The 15,881-nt window shown below is 29.7% G+C and overlaps 3 protein-coding genes across 5 annotated transcripts; 2 read left to right on the top strand and 1 right to left on the bottom strand.

Moving 5' to 3' along the window:
- Positions 1 to 102: 102 nt before the first annotated feature.
- Positions 103 to 2,322, top strand: LOC106788473 (mannose-1-phosphate guanyltransferase alpha-A). 2 transcript variants are annotated; one of them, XM_014751752.1, is made up of 6 exons: positions 103 to 427; positions 524 to 952; positions 1,064 to 1,100; positions 1,209 to 1,485; positions 1,561 to 1,825; positions 1,904 to 2,322. In XM_014751752.1, exons 1-6 carry the CDS (start codon positions 385 to 387, stop codon positions 2,002 to 2,004), a joined length of 1,152 nt encoding a protein of 383 aa, XP_014607238.1. In that variant the 5' UTR covers positions 103 to 384; the 3' UTR covers positions 2,005 to 2,322. The 2 variants fall into 2 exon arrangements, with proteins under 2 accessions (XP_014607238.1, XP_014607237.1); XM_014751751.1 differs by having other exon boundaries at positions 524 to 1,100.
- Positions 2,323 to 2,333: 11 nt separating this feature from the next.
- Positions 2,334 to 6,299, bottom strand: LOC106788468 (GPI ethanolamine phosphate transferase 2). The gene is made up of 13 exons (XM_014751740.1): positions 6,084 to 6,299; positions 5,782 to 5,980; positions 5,501 to 5,710; positions 5,229 to 5,417; positions 4,799 to 5,141; positions 4,519 to 4,715; positions 4,175 to 4,420; positions 3,929 to 4,107; positions 3,670 to 3,848; positions 3,347 to 3,500; positions 2,976 to 3,276; positions 2,711 to 2,883; positions 2,334 to 2,625 (listed from the first exon to the last, which is right to left on the bottom strand). The coding sequence occupies exons 1-13, from the start codon at positions 6,227 to 6,229 to the stop codon at positions 2,394 to 2,396; spliced, it is 2,748 nt and encodes a 915-aa protein (XP_014607226.1). The 5' UTR covers positions 6,230 to 6,299; the 3' UTR covers positions 2,334 to 2,393.
- Positions 6,300 to 7,077: 778 nt separating this feature from the next.
- On the top strand, positions 7,078 to 14,972 carry LOC106788467 (splicing factor, arginine/serine-rich 15). 2 transcript variants are annotated; one of them, XM_014751739.1, is made up of 16 exons: positions 7,078 to 7,253; positions 7,921 to 8,049; positions 8,146 to 8,437; positions 8,507 to 8,673; positions 8,750 to 9,052; positions 9,134 to 9,283; positions 9,354 to 9,604; positions 9,764 to 9,949; positions 10,052 to 10,185; positions 10,264 to 10,472; positions 10,559 to 10,736; positions 10,973 to 11,049; positions 11,131 to 11,260; positions 11,427 to 11,654; positions 11,737 to 13,095; positions 13,187 to 14,972. In XM_014751739.1, the coding sequence occupies exons 1-16, from the start codon at positions 7,224 to 7,226 to the stop codon at positions 14,074 to 14,076; spliced, it is 4,713 nt and encodes a 1,570-aa protein (XP_014607225.1). In that variant the 5' UTR covers positions 7,078 to 7,223; the 3' UTR covers positions 14,077 to 14,972. The 2 variants fall into 2 exon arrangements, with proteins under 2 accessions (XP_014607225.1, XP_014607224.1); XM_014751738.1 differs by having other exon boundaries at positions 11,128 to 11,260.
- The last annotated feature ends 909 nt before the right edge of the window (positions 14,973 to 15,881 follow it).

Here is a 15,881-nt window from a genome sequence, read left to right as displayed (position 1 = left end):
ATATATATATATATATATATATATCTATTATAGTATTGTTTATAAAAATCCAAACAATAAATAATTTTGAGTACATATATATCTAACGTCTACATATATTTCGACAATTTTAAGGTTATGTTCAAAATGTTGCCAATTGATGCAACGTAGTCGAATGTATACTTATCTGTGTAGATAAGTGTTCCGTTTTTGTACATATACGTTCACAAATGTGTTTTATTTACAGTTATTCATTCATAATAATATACTTTTATTAGCATTAAAGAATAATTTCTGTTCAAGTTTATTTGACATATAAGTTATTTACAACTTTATTTAATAAAAATTATAACATTTGTTAAAATATTTTGTAAATTTGTTATTAACCATATATTTTAATAACAAATGATGTTAAAAGCTGTTATATTAATTGGTGGCCCTTTAAAAGGTATGCTAACCTAAACAATTTTCTTCTCCTACTTATACACACAAAGCTATAATTAATAATATATTTTAATAATTATAATTGTATTTATTTTAACAGGCACCAGATTTCGACCACTGTCATTAGATATACCTAAACCACTGTTTCCAGTTGCTGGTTTACCAATGATTCAACATCACATTGAAGCATGCTCTGAAGTACCTAACTTAGAAGAAATTTTAATTATTGGTTCATATCCTGCTAACGAATTGTCACAATTCATAATGGATATGAAAAGTACATACGGTGTAATTATTAGATACTTACAAGAATTCACACCGTTAGGTACAGCCGGAGGCATGTATCATTTCCGAGATCAAATACGTTCTGGTAGTCCAACATATTTTTTTGTTATAAACGGAGATGTATGCGCCGATTTTCCCTTGCCAGAGCTCGTAGAATTTCATAGTAAAAAGCAGGCATTGTTAACTATCATGGCTACGGAAGCTACTAGACAGCAATCGTTAAATTACGGTTGTATGGTTTTGGGTAAGGATGGAGAAGTGGCACATTACGTCGAAAAACCATCGACGTTTGTATCTACTCTTATTAATTGTGGAATATATATTACATCTCCTAATATTTTTCAATCCATGGCAGATGTTTTTAATGCTAGTCAACAACAAGAAAATTTTTTGTAGGTATCATTGTCATACGAATATTTACTGCAAGCTTTATCGCTATTTTATTATACTTGTATGTTCTAATATAATTAACTTCTTTTTTGTTTTCTTTAATGAGACAGACAATTAAATGAAAATGGTAGAGATCCTGCAAATATTGCATTGGAACAAGATATAATAACACGACTAGCAGGAAATGGATGTTTGTTTGCTTTACCCGTTCAAAGGTGGTGGTCGCAGTTAAAAACAGCAGGATCTGCCATTTACGCAAATCGACATTATTTATCTTTATATAAAACTAAAAATCCGGGTTATCTTACTTCTCCAAGTGCAAATAAATGTAATATCATTGGAGATGTATACATTCATCCAACAGCTACTGTTCATCCATCTGCTTTGGTGATATTAATATAAAATTTCTCTAAAAACTATTTTAATAAAATAGAATATTGTTAATTCATTTTATTGTTACAGTTAGGACCAAATGTTAGTATAGGAATGAATACAGTTATCGAAGCTGGTGTAAGAATAAAAGAATCAATTATTTTGGCCAATGCACAGATTCAAGCACACACCATTATTTTAAATAGTATAATAGGAAAAGGTAGTCGCGTGGGAGAATGGGCACGTGTTGAAGGTACTCTGTGCGATCCAAATCCTGACAAACCGTTTGCTAAGATGGAAAATTTACCTCTCTTCAATATCAATGGCAAATTAAATCCTTCCATCACGATACTTGGTAATAATCTGAGAATTTCACTTACAATATAATTTTATATGCTACAAACAATTGACCAATAATTTACGTACATTTCAGGCACAAGCGTTACTTTGGCACCTGAAAAAGTTCTATTAAATTCTATTGTATTGCCGCACAAAGTATTGTCGAGGAATTTTAAAAATGAAATAATTTTATGAATCTATTTTTGTTTTTCTTTTGTACATTATTGGAAATAAATAAAATGATAATAAATGTGTGTGTGTGTGCGTGTGTGTGCTATAATGTTCACGCACAATTAAAGTATATTCCGATTTAATACGTAATACATGTGAAAAGATAAGATTATTTATAGTCAATTAAATATACCTTTGCATCGTTTGGATGGATGATCACCAAAGCTAATAGACCATCGAAGGCTTAATAATTTTGTATTATACACTATAGACTGTTTTTCGAAACATAACGTACGACATGGTTTCTATCGAAATTAAAAACAAATAATAAAATAAATTTTATATAAAAATTATCTAATATATTAATGTTTTCCAATGAAAGAATAAAAAATTGTATATTACACGATATAAATTTATTTCATGTACTTATTTATTATATGCTGTATTAAAATAATTGTTTGTAAAAACAATACAGTACAACTCATAACACCTAAATACATTGATTCGTATAATAATTTAGGTGCGAATACACTCCATATAAATAAATGATGTTTTTGTATTGTCATTACAAACGTATAAATAGTAACTGGTATTAACTTCCATATCATATAAATTCTGTTGTCGAATAATAGTATATAATGTAAACTAAAAATAAATGAAAAATAGTTTTGTTATATATATACGATTTTATAATAAAGGGATTTATTAATAATATAAAGAATATACTTACTTATAAGCCGATTTGTATGATAATGTTCTGTGATACATGTTTAAGAGATAAGCTAAAACTGGTGCAGAATATGTATTTACTATTAAAAACATTCCGATAATAAATGGTCTGTATGATTGCAAACCAACATAACCAGCTGCAATATCGATATCAGCAAGACTATTAGAATTTCCCTATAAAAAAAAATATAATATAAATTAATGAAGGAATATTGCATTAATTATATTCCTGAATTATTTAAAAATAAAAATAATTAAATGAATACCTGATAAAAGTAAAACACATTTCCAATCCAGGCATTTACAATTATATTCATCTTTCTCATATTATTATGTTTTAATATTGAATTAATTATAGAAATAACTATTAATTGTAATGGAAGTAATATTAAATTGTACGGTCGGTGTAACAATGCCGATACCATAATCCATGTTTGTACAAGAAAAAGTATGGCATAATTCAAGAAATTATTTTTGTTGTGTTTTGTTATTAAAAGTAATCTATATATAGAGCATATACAGAATATTGTAAATAAGCTCCAAAATATCAATATTTCTTTTCCATCTCTGAAATAATATGATATTTTTTTTATATGATGTATATATATATATCAGACACAACTTAAAGAATACTTACTTAGATGGAGAGTATAGTGATGTAGGTAGAATAGTTTGATTGTTCATGTGACGAAGATAAATGCATAAGGACAATCCTATATTCAAAAATAAACTGCACCATCTATAAATTGATTTTTCATGTAAAAAATCAATCCATATTAAAAGCGTGAGAGCTAAAACAAGAAATTTATAAATTATAACAAATGTTTTATTAATAATATAGATCGAAGCTTCTAAAACTTTTTCACTTGACGATTCCCTTTATTCGAGCAAATATTTTTCATGACTCCCATATAACTCTATATAAGAAGCCCTGATATAGACACATATACGAATAATTACCTAAAATAACAAAGATCGTTATGCTGATTTTTGATTCTTCTTTTAATAAATATCCTGCGATATCAGGAAGATGATTATATTTATTACCAGTACTGTTTAACGTTCGACAGATTCTGTGCCCTATGAGTAATAATAATATTTCAATAGAGATTAGATATTGTGTGCTATCTACGCGTATCCTAAAAATATAAATTAACATAGATTAAGTATATATTTTTTATTTTATTTAATTAAAAGTTAGATTGTGAAAATGGTTTACTTTAAAAATTCCATTGTAAATATTTTGCTATTTTTACAAAGCAACAACACGAGGAAGGAAACCCAAAAGAAATACGAAGTTTGATGTTCTTCTTCCACAAAACTACTGCTACTTAGACTTATAGAATGTATTATTATTTCAGAGATAAAAATCCATTCGAATGTATTATAGTTTTTTAACTGGTAAAAAATTGATGTATTAATATTGGAAAAATATGTATATGTAATAATTATTTATATTACATACCTTTGTCAATATAAAATGATGATATTCGATTTTAGCGAGAAAATAACAGTTTAAAAACAATAATCCAATAATACTTAATATAAATATACAATTTGTTCTATTATTAAAAAGAGATAAGCTTAGAGTTTCAATACTCCAGAAAAGAATTAATATTATTAGTAAAAATAAATGTATCGCAAATAATTTCAATACTTTTTGAAAAATTGCTGATGAATAATATTGTTCATGTAATAATATCCATAAGACCTAAAATATAGAAATTAAAAAATTCTTCAGATATATATATATATATAATGTTTAATCTATTATGATTAAATCCATCGAATTAAATAGATTATACGTACATGACACAAAAAAAGCATGGCTGTAATCATTAAATATGTATCATTTTTTAACATGTTTTTGACTAATATTTCTTTCATTTCATTAAGTGCTGAACGATATGCAGCTATAATATGATATCCTGTTTCATACGAGTTATTATGTGATTTCAGCCAATTGAGATGAAGTTTCACTGCATCCATATATTTATGATGAGCATCTGTAAAACTAGTTTTAAATATCAAATTTTTTATATACATATTTCATTTACTATTTCTATATATATATTGTGTAATAACTTACATTGAAAGTTGTAGTCAGTTAATTCTTTGAATTGAGTATGAACTTGTTTAGCGTTGTAATAAAGTGCAAATAATTTTCTAGAGATAGATAAATTATCTAATAAATGTAATGCAATGCTTCCAAAATTGGAATATGGTATAGGTAAACCCAATATAACAGATAATGTTGCTGCCATATCTAATTGAGCTATTTTTTTTGGTTGACTATACGATTTAGAACAATTAGCTCCAATCGCAATAATAGGCACCGTTGTTTCTTGAAAGGTTGCACCCCCATGACCACCGGAATCTTTCATACCATGATCTCCGCAAATTATAAACAAAGTAGGATTACCAATCTCATTCTGATAAAACATAAAACCTTGAAATAATTTAAAGAACCTTGTATCAATAATATAAATAAATTTTTGTTAATATTATTGTCAACTTACCCAATACAACACTTTGGAATATATTTGTGCTATAATATTATCCATTTCAGTAAGCTTAGGTTTGATCAAAGGACTAAATGGTCCATTTACATGACCAATATGATCTAATCCTAAATAATGAAGTATCATTATTGACCAGTCATCATTATGGAGTTCATTATCTATGTGTCGTGTAACATTATTATCCACCTAAATATTATTAGATTAATCAAGAAGTTTATAAATGGTACAAAATTATAGATAAGAGAAATCATTAACTTTTAATTCCATACCTCTGTAAAATCAGTAACAAAAAATGACATGGTACCATCGGAACGTTTAAACATAGTAGGGAATAATTTCAGCCAAGTATCATCTCCATAAAATATTATATCATGTCCATAAGTCTTTGCTTGGAGTAAAATATTGTCGCTTAAAATAGGCTGTCTTCCAAAGTTTAAAACCATATCGACAAAAGTTGGTACTCTGCCTGTTGTCATTGCCTATTTTTTTTATAATACTTTTAAGTTAAGACGCTTGATATTTTTTGTTAACATTAAATTATAAATCATACTTTTATTCTGGGCATTGTCACTGTTGGCGGTTCTACTTTTGCTTGCAATAAACATGCAAACGAATTCTCAATGAGTTTATTTGTTATTGGCATAGCAGATTTTCCAATTGAATCGGACACAAAATCCCAACGGAATGCATCGATTACCATGATGATTAATTTATTTACCAAAGGTTTATATAAAGTATTTGTTTCTATCCTGAAGCGTAAAACATTATTTTAATAAAAAATATTATGCATTTTTACAACTACATTTTTTAAATGATTTATATTTTCATTCACAAAGTTGTATACAAACATACTTTTCATCATCTATAAATTGTGGTATATCATTTATCGATGCTATAGTATTATCATAGTGTATAATAGGAAAAAATCCATAAATAAATAAAACAATAGAAAAAGTTCCAACAATTATTGTATAAATTAATCTAATGTTCTTATACATTTTCACTTCTGTGTTAATAAAAAATGTAATTGACCGAAATTTATCGAACTTTTGCGACACAATTTTTGTGTTTCCAGTTAAACACAAAGAAGTATTTTATTATGAATAATCAGAGATAAAATTTTAGTCTATTATTGTAGGTTATTTTTTTGAAAGCAAATAAAGGTGAAGTAATTCGAATTTCCCGCGTTTCGAGAATTAAAGATGAAGGTAACATTTGTAAAACAATTAAAAGAGTTCTGTCATAGTATTTTTTGCTTTTAATATAACATTGTAAAAATATTTGATTCTTTTATTTTACTATTCTATAAGAAAATTTTAATAATAACAATTCTTCATAATTGTTATTTGACATTAATTTTTGTTCTTTATTACTTTTCATTAAAAATAATTATTAACCAATAAAAATGTTCAATTCAAGTTTGCAAAAATTTCATTGGATGGAAAAAATGTCTGAACACTCTTGTAAATATAGAAAATATATACATATAGAAAATGTAAAATATAAATACGAATAATCATTATTAAAATATTAGATCAAAAGTATCATTACTTATTCAATCTATATATTGTAATATAATTATTTTAATTGAATAATTAAAACTGTGAGTATAATTTCCATTAGCAATATTATGATTAAACTATTAATGAAAATGAACGAATATAATAAAATAAATACAAATCTTGGCAGATAAGTTTTTTAATAGCTAATGTTATCTAAAATAAGTAACATGAATTTCAAATAACAGTAATTAAGAAAATATTAACATTTAATTTGAAAAATGTTCTGTATATTAGCGATTGATACGACAGGTGTGACGTCACATCGCCGCCCCGTGATGCATATTGGGAAAAGCCAGACATCTTGAATAGCATGGACCAGCTACACAGTGCGTGGTGAAAAGACATGCAGTTTATTGTGAACCGCTTATTAATTTGCTACACGAAAGTGTATAAAATTTAGTGACTGTTAATCCAACGGATTTTGTCTACAATGGAGGCGGTTAAAGCATTTAATGCAGAGGTAAGAGAAATATTTCTTAAGCTTTTAGAGGTCATCGTCGAAAAGGCAATCCTCCCTCTCTTTAGATTGTACAGGGACATCGCGTACATTAAATTACTATTGTTGATGTTATGTTATGTACATACAATTTTTATTTTACATTTTTTATTCATACGAATATTTAATTATTAAAAGTTACGATTATATGGTAGATTTCATTAATGACGCCAACGATACTCTGCTATTATATTATTTTTCTTGTTTTTCTAACACAAACTAAGTAGTTTTAATTGAATAATTAGACTATGTCAATAAACAAATAGTTTACTTTAATTATTATTCTTCTACTATTGGAATGATCTAAAGTTTGATTTATTTACAATTAATGGAACTAATTTGTTATATATATATATATATATGTATATTCATATATATATGGTATATATATATATATATATGTATATATATGTATATATGTGTGTGTGTGTATATGTAAATGTATTTCATACAGATTTAATTAGTTGTATTTTGCTAGGATAGTTATCACTATTTTCTTCGATTCAATTTTTTTACATTTACTTTATCTTATATTTTTTAACAAAACATTAATTAAATATCTATTTCATATTTATTTTATTCATGCAATCTTGTAATTAACCTTTTTAATATTATAAATTTTATTTTCCAGCTTTCTGCATTGTATGATGTTAAACCACCAATTTCCAAAGCAAAAATGAATTCTCTTACACGCGGAGCTATTAAGGCAATAAAATTTTATAAACATGTTGTACAAAGCGTGGAAAAATTTATTCAAAAAGTAAGTTTTATTTATAGCTTATTTATTTAATGAAATAAAATAACATATATATGTATATATATATGTATTCATTATTATAAATGTATTTGTTTTCAGTGTAAACCAGAATACAAAGTGCCAGGATTATATGTAATAGATTCAATAGTAAGACAGTCGAGACATCAATTCGGAATGGAAAAGGATGTGTTTGCACCTCGTTTTGCTAAAAATATGCAAACAACTTTTCTTAACCTTTTAAAATGTCCGCAGGAAGATAAAAGCAAAGTTATACGTGTATTAAATCTTTGGCAAAAAAATGCAGTTTTCCCACCAGAAGTCATACAACCACTTTTCGATTTAGCAGATCCCAATCACCCTATTCATAAAGAACAACCGGTTAATGCAAATGGTAAATATATTTTAGTCGTATGATTTTTAACTATTTTGTGGAATTGTTTTACATGGATTTTATTTACAGGTACATTGAATGCATCATCTGGCAATAATCTCAGCAATATCTCTGCGGTAACAAAAACACCTCCATCTGCGGTTAAAGTTGTTGCAAAAGATCAGAAATTATTTTCTTCCACTAAACCAATCGATCCAGTATGGCTGGCACAAACGAAAATGGAAACAGCCAACATAGTTAATATACATTTAAATTGATATTCACATAATATAGCGTTGTAAACAGTTTTTAAATTCTTTTATGTCTTTTTAGGGGCAATCTAATGTGAATCAAGTTGATACATCCTTTCTTGATCAGCTACAACATTTGCAGCAACTGTTGTTGAAAAAACAAGATACGAATGAATCTAAGACTTCTGTTAAATTTGATAAAAAGCTTTTAGATTTTGATTATGGGGAAGAAGAAGATGACGATGTTGTGGTTGCAAGTTCACCCACAACTGCTACTGCTACTGCATCTCAGCATAATGCTGTATCTACAAGTAATAGTTTGGAAAGCCTTGGATTGCTACTGACAAACCCTGAGGTACTTAATGCTTTCATACCTGGTCAACAAGTTAGTAGAAATATATTTTCGAAAACATTCTCAATATCTTATTTATTTATTTTTTTTTAATTTAAATATTATTGTGTATAGGTACTACGGCAACTGCAAACATTGCAACAAACGATGCAAGGAAGTATACCATCATCGTCGCAACACGAAATGGAAGAAAAAATGCGCAAATTACAACAAATGAAACAGCAAGAGGAAGAATTCGACAAACACTTGGCTCAAACTGTTCCTGTATGTTACTAGAATACTAAAATATTTCTGATTAATTTGAAATAGTCCTAAATATAAATCATGTTTTTAGAATTTACCTTTTGCATCAGAATGTGAGCTGAAACCTACAGACATTCTGAAACCAAGTCAGCAAAGTGCATATTCAACAAGTACAACTACTGGAGTTATTCAAGATATGAGTCAACCACCACCTGGTTATCCTCCAGCTTTGCCATATGTTTCGCAGCCTTTGTCGAATATGAGACAAATTAACCAAACTGGTCATCAGAATCAAAAAAGTCCTTTACTTGATGAACGCCAGGAATCACAAGATTTTTCTGGGTACTTTTTTTATACAGTCAAAATGTAGCTGAATAAATATTTATAAAATTATAATTTGATTAGGGATTTAAATGATTATACACATGTATATTTGATATATATTGTGTAATGATTATTTCTTATAAATAATTAATAAATCCATGTTTATTTTGTTTATAGAAATGGTGCAAGACGTGATAGTAGTAGCGTTGAAATTGTAAATTGTGATAATACTAGATCGCAAAGTAGATCACCGGAAAGATATAGACATCATAGTCGGTCTAGATCACCTCGACATAGAGATAGAGACAGAGATAGGGATAGAGATAGAAAATCTCGATCAAGAAGTAGATCAAGAAGAAGAAGGTAGGTGGATTTGTTATAATATATACACATTGATTTGATATGTTTCTAATATTGATTATATATAATATAAATTAATTATTCCGATAATTTTTAAAATCATAGATCACGGTCTAGAGATAGAGGCCGTGATAGAAAAAGGGACGACAGTCGAGAAAAAATGACAGAAGAAGAAAGGGAGAAGGAACGGGAGCGTCGTAAACGTGGATTACCTCCTATAGTTAGAGATAAATTAAGTGGTATGTTTAATGCATAATTTTATATCGATGATATTTAGTCATATATATAGATATATCACCAAAAGAATATTTTTCTAGTTTGCAGTACAACGCTTTGGGTCGGTCACTTATCCAAATTAGTGCATCAGGAAGAATTATCCGATACGTTCGGAGAATTTGGTGACATCGTTAGCATTGATCTCATATCACCTAGGGGATGTGCTTTTATTTGTATGAACAGAAGGCAAGATGCATATCGAGCTCTCACTAAACTAAAGAACCATAAAATGCAAGGAAAAGCTATAACAGTAAGTTTATTGTTTGTAAAAAATATATCATTCTAAGAAATACGTTTTATAATATTATTGAAATAATGTTTTGTTGTGTGTTATAGTTAGCATGGGCTCCAGGTAAAGGTGTTAAAGGAAAGGAATGGAAAGATTACTGGGAAGTAGAACTTGGTGTCAGTTATATTCCATGGAATAAGTTACTTAACATTACGGATCAAGATCTGGAACTGTTGGAAGAAGGTGGTATGATAGATGAAGATACATTACCACCAAGTTTGAAAGGTATATATAATTAATTAAATTTTAATTTTATTATATTTTATAAACGCAAGTTGTTTTGGTTGTACATAACATGCTTATATATGACATAAACTAACTTGCAAAAATAACTTTGAATATCTGAGCCAAATTGGAAATATTAGTACTGATTTGGTCAAGCAAATTCAAAACATTTGATTCAATGTCTTAATAATATATACTTGGGAAATAAATAGTGTTTTCGTTTTGGTATATTATAGGAAAATTGAAACATTCTGGTGGAAGTATAGATATTATGCAATTACAAATGCAACAACAGGCGTTAGCAGCTGCATCGGTAAATTGATGCTTTAATTCAACATTAATTGATGATATTGTAAATGTTATATATACTTGTAATGCTTCTTAACAATAGCAGCAACAACCGCAGTTAGTTGATACCAGTCAACCACCACCAATACGACCACCCACGTCAGCCGCACTTTTGCCTCCACCAAACACACAATTACAAATGATGCCATCAGCTTTTACAATGACTGGTGTTCCACGTAAGTTGTATTTACGAATTTAACTATTAATAATTTAATTTTATAATACGTTATTACCATGTGCGTTATTGAATGCGATAATTTAATCATAAATTAATATAACGCAAAGTTGTATCTGATTAAGTAAATGTTTAGTATATTTTGATACAATATAAAATGATAATAGGTATGATAGGACCTATGGGTCTCCCTATGGCACACAGTTTAATGCCTAATGTTCCAATTGGAGTACCTCCACCAAATATGCAAAGTCTCTTGGGACCTCCAGGAATGATGCAGACTATGTTGACTCCACCTGTCAATTCTCCATTCGGTGCAAGCGTTGGTGTAGGTCTTTTAACACAAATTCCATTACCTGCACCAGCTGCACCATCAGACAAGCCAAATTCAACTGGTACGTTAAATCGATTTGTTAATTATTAATCTTTGTCAAAGATACAGGTGAATCTTTTATTATAATTCATATATAATATTAGGGATGCCACACAATGTTCCACCCATAGGAGTACCTCCACCTACCTCAGAAACTAACATGCCAAATCTACCAATGCTTCGTCAGTCTTATGGAGTAGGACCAGCACCGCCTATGCAAATGCAACTACCTCAACATCACTCTGATGATATGGATGTTGAAATGGAAGATGCCATGCCAATGAACGTGAGCAATAACACTTCCAAAGAGAAACCAAATTTGAGTGATCAACTTATAGCAGCTATGAATATGGGTGCAAGCACCAGCGACAATAGGATAGAGAATGAACAACAAAATATCGATTATAAGGAAAGGGATAGAGATCGTGAGAGTAGAGACAGAAGAGATCGTGAACGTGACAGAAATGATCGTAGTGACGTCAATGATTCCAGAATGGATCGCGGAAGAGATAGAGGTAGAGGAAGAGACCGAGGTCGTGATCGTCGTAGAGACACTAGAGATGGCAGAGACAGGGATAGAGATGACAGAAGAGATAGAGACAATAGAGATATTAGAGAAAGTCGTGATAATTCAATGAGGCATTCTGAATGTTCTAATATGTCTAATCAAAATCTTCAAGATAACGAAGCAATGTCTAAAAAAGATGGTAAACTTAGTCTTGCTGAACGATTGAGACAATTAGCCGATGGTACATTACCAATAGACGATCGTATGGATAGAAATATTCGAAGTAGCAGAACTGAACGAAGTACTGAGAGAACTGAAAGAAATTTCGAAGAAAATTCTGGTACTCGAAGACCTAACGATATGCCATTACCATTAATGGATATTCCAAAATTTGTTGGAAGTGTTCAAGAACGTGTTGATTTTCCACCACGTGGACCCGATTTTAGAGGTGGCCCTCAAGATCCACGTGATTATCAGCAAAGAAATTTAACTGATAGAGAACGACCAAATTTTCCACGAGGATCGAATGGACCGAGAGGTTCTCAAATAGATGATTTTATGGATCCTAGAATGCAAGCTGGAAGATTCCAAGATGAGTTTGAGAATAGATTAGGACATAATGGTCCTCGATCGGATGAATTCGCTCCTAGACTAGGACCATCCAGAGAAGATTTTGATCGGGCGGATATACGGAATCGACGACCGGTTGAAGATTACGAACGTGATCGTTTCGAATATGATATGAGACGCGATGGTTTTGATCCACGTTTACAAGATGGTTTTGATCCAAGGAGTCATGGCGAACGGCCTGATTTTGACCCACGAAGAAGAGATTTCTTTGGAGGTCCAATGGAACCTGTCTTTGGAATACCACCAATGATGGGCTTGCGAGGTCCTAGAGGTCCTGTAGGACCTGAAGGATTTGGTCCACGCGGTTCTGGCATGGGATCAAGAGGTAAGTTTAAACTCATAAATAACATTTTTTTCTATATAAATATATTTATATCATTTACTTTTAAGCACTTTCTAAATGCATCTTGCTTTAGGACCTTTAATATTCCATCCTCGAGGTATGGGACCACGAATGAGAATTCGACCGCCGTTTGGGCCACGTGGACCTCCACCATTCGATCCTAGAGAAGCGGATCCATTTTTCCGGCCGCAATTTGATGATGTGCGTGGTCCACCAGGTCCACATATGAGACCATTCGGTCCCATGGGTCCACCAGCTATGCACGGTCCTGAAGGACCTTGGAGGAATCAAGAAAGCGGAGGAGCACCGCCAGGTCCATGGACACCTCAATCTAGTAGTACTCCTGAAACTGATAACCATAGCCAGAGAGAAAATCATCTTGCGCGGGACAAACAAAAGGGATCCAAACATCCAGATTATAAGAATAATATTTCAGATAGAGAAAATCGTAATAGAAATAGAAAGTCAAGATGGGGTAATGTAAGCCCACCTATAACGGAAAATACAGATGAAGTGACATTAACTGAAGGAATTGAGGACAAGGTAGATATAGCACAAGATGGGAATTTTGAAAATGTTGAATCCACTTCAGAAGTAACTAATGAATACAGTCAACCAATAAAAATGGAACTTGATAGTTCTGCAGATAAAGAACAGATCGAAGAGCAAAATAATATACATCATATAAAAAATGAGCAAAGCGAAGAAACCAATAATGAAGTAAATGAAAATCAATACAATGAAGAAGAACAAAGTAGTTCCTACCAATCTAATGTAGATGCATCTTCTGCCAATGATGTTGAAGAAAATAAGTGTAACGAAGATAAACAATGTGAATATCAAACAGTCAGTAAAACGGAAGACTCATCGCAACAATGTGTAGAGCAAGTTGTTGATAAATCTGAGTGTGTGAGTGAAAATAACAGTGACCAAGCAATTTTGGAGCAAGCGGATGCTTTGTAAAAGGCTAGACGTTCGAGGACTAACCAAAGTTAAGCAAAGAGAATCTTTTAATAGATTCATGTAAAATATGATTCCAAACACACATTGTACATAGAATCATGTTATTATGCAAGAAGTGAAATGAATTTGGTTATGTGGATCTTGGAGTACTAAACTCTGGAGTGGTGAGGGAGAGCTGTGGGTCCAGTGAGTTCTTTTAGAAGTCTTTTTTTAAAGTATTCACTTTTTAAATGTATATGGATTTTAAAATTTCTTTCGATATTTAAAAAATAGAAAAAGAAACGAAAGAAAGAAAAATAAGAAAGAAAAAGAAAGGAAAAAAAAAAGTAAAGAAAAGTAAAGTAAAGTAAAGTAAATTAAATTAAATTAAATTAAATTAAATTAAATTAAATTGAAATAAAGTAAAGTAAAGTAAAGTACAGTAAAGTACAGTAAAGTACAGTAAAGTAAAAAAATGAAAAGAAAAGTAAAAATGCTGCTTCTAGATCTTGCTGTGATAGTGAACACAGGACCTATCTATTATGTAAATAAACATATAAAAATGCAATTAAAGTCTTAGGAGATTCCTTTTCATAGATAAATATAAAATTACTTAATTGCCATTTGTATTATTAAAATGCCAGTTAGTTCTTCGTAATCTCGTTAAGGACTTGAATATAATTAATTTTGCAATCATACTTAAGGTACCGTTGTACAGCGAGAGCATATCTGTACCTTATACTCTAAATAACTATTAATTTATTGAATTGTACATACTTTTATATTTTCCTAGCAGAACAAATGAATGAATATATTGTGCTAACGGTCATTGCTAAATCAAAGGAAGAAGAAAAAAAAAAAAGAAAGAAAAAATAATAACAATAAATATTTTATATATACTGTCTTTGATAAAAAAAATAATGGCCTTCTCATTCCGATTTATGCGTAGCTCCCAGTCTTGCAGCTATCTTTGAAATTGAAAAAGCTATGTATTAACACTATAAACTGGTTTGCCATGAATTGATATTAATTATTAATATACGATCATGTATGTAATATGCATAGATCTGAAATTTTAATAAGTTTATAAACTTGTTACGTATTCCTTTACCGGTCTCCCAAAAAATTTATTTTTCTATTTAAACGTAATGAAACGTAAACGCCTATGCGTGTTACTTTTCAACTACCTAGTTATTTCTTATTCATGGCACAAATTCATTTTATTCTGCATGAAATTTTTTCTATTTATCATCAAATATGAAATAAACAAGAGAATAGTAATAAGCAATATGGTTATTGCATTAATGAAGCAAGTTATAAATGAGCTCTGGATTCCGTACATACAACTTGGTTCCTGTGTTCACGCACGCACGTTATTGCACGCCGCAGCGATGGAATACTCGTGCTTGCGCTCAAACTGAGTGACAAGTACAAGGTACTGTCTACATTATATTCACATAAACTAGTCGAAGAATGTGACACTGACTACTTCAAAATGAATTTTGTTTAAATCAATATCAGCCCGCACCACTCCAGACCAAAATCCATTTTACATACATATATATGTATGTGTTTATTATTATTATTATTATTACTACTATTATTATTATTATCATAATTTTTATTCTTATACTTATTATTCTTATTATTATCATCATTTTTATTCTTATTCTTATTATTCTTATTATTCTTATTATGTATACATACATACATGTATATGTATTAACATAATGAATTGTATCTAATGATAGGATAGTATAATTGCTTACAGCTCAAAGTAGTGTTATCTATTGACAAATGCACTTCCATTATATATATATTATATA

The sequence above is a fragment of the Polistes canadensis genome, unplaced genomic scaffold, assembly GCF_001313835.1.
Source record: "Polistes canadensis isolate GaletaPanama2010 unplaced genomic scaffold, ASM131383v1 scaffold_140, whole genome shotgun sequence".
NCBI classification, from domain to species: Eukaryota; Metazoa; Arthropoda; class Insecta; order Hymenoptera; family Vespidae; genus Polistes; species Polistes canadensis.
This window is presented reverse-complemented; position numbering and strand designations above follow the sequence as displayed.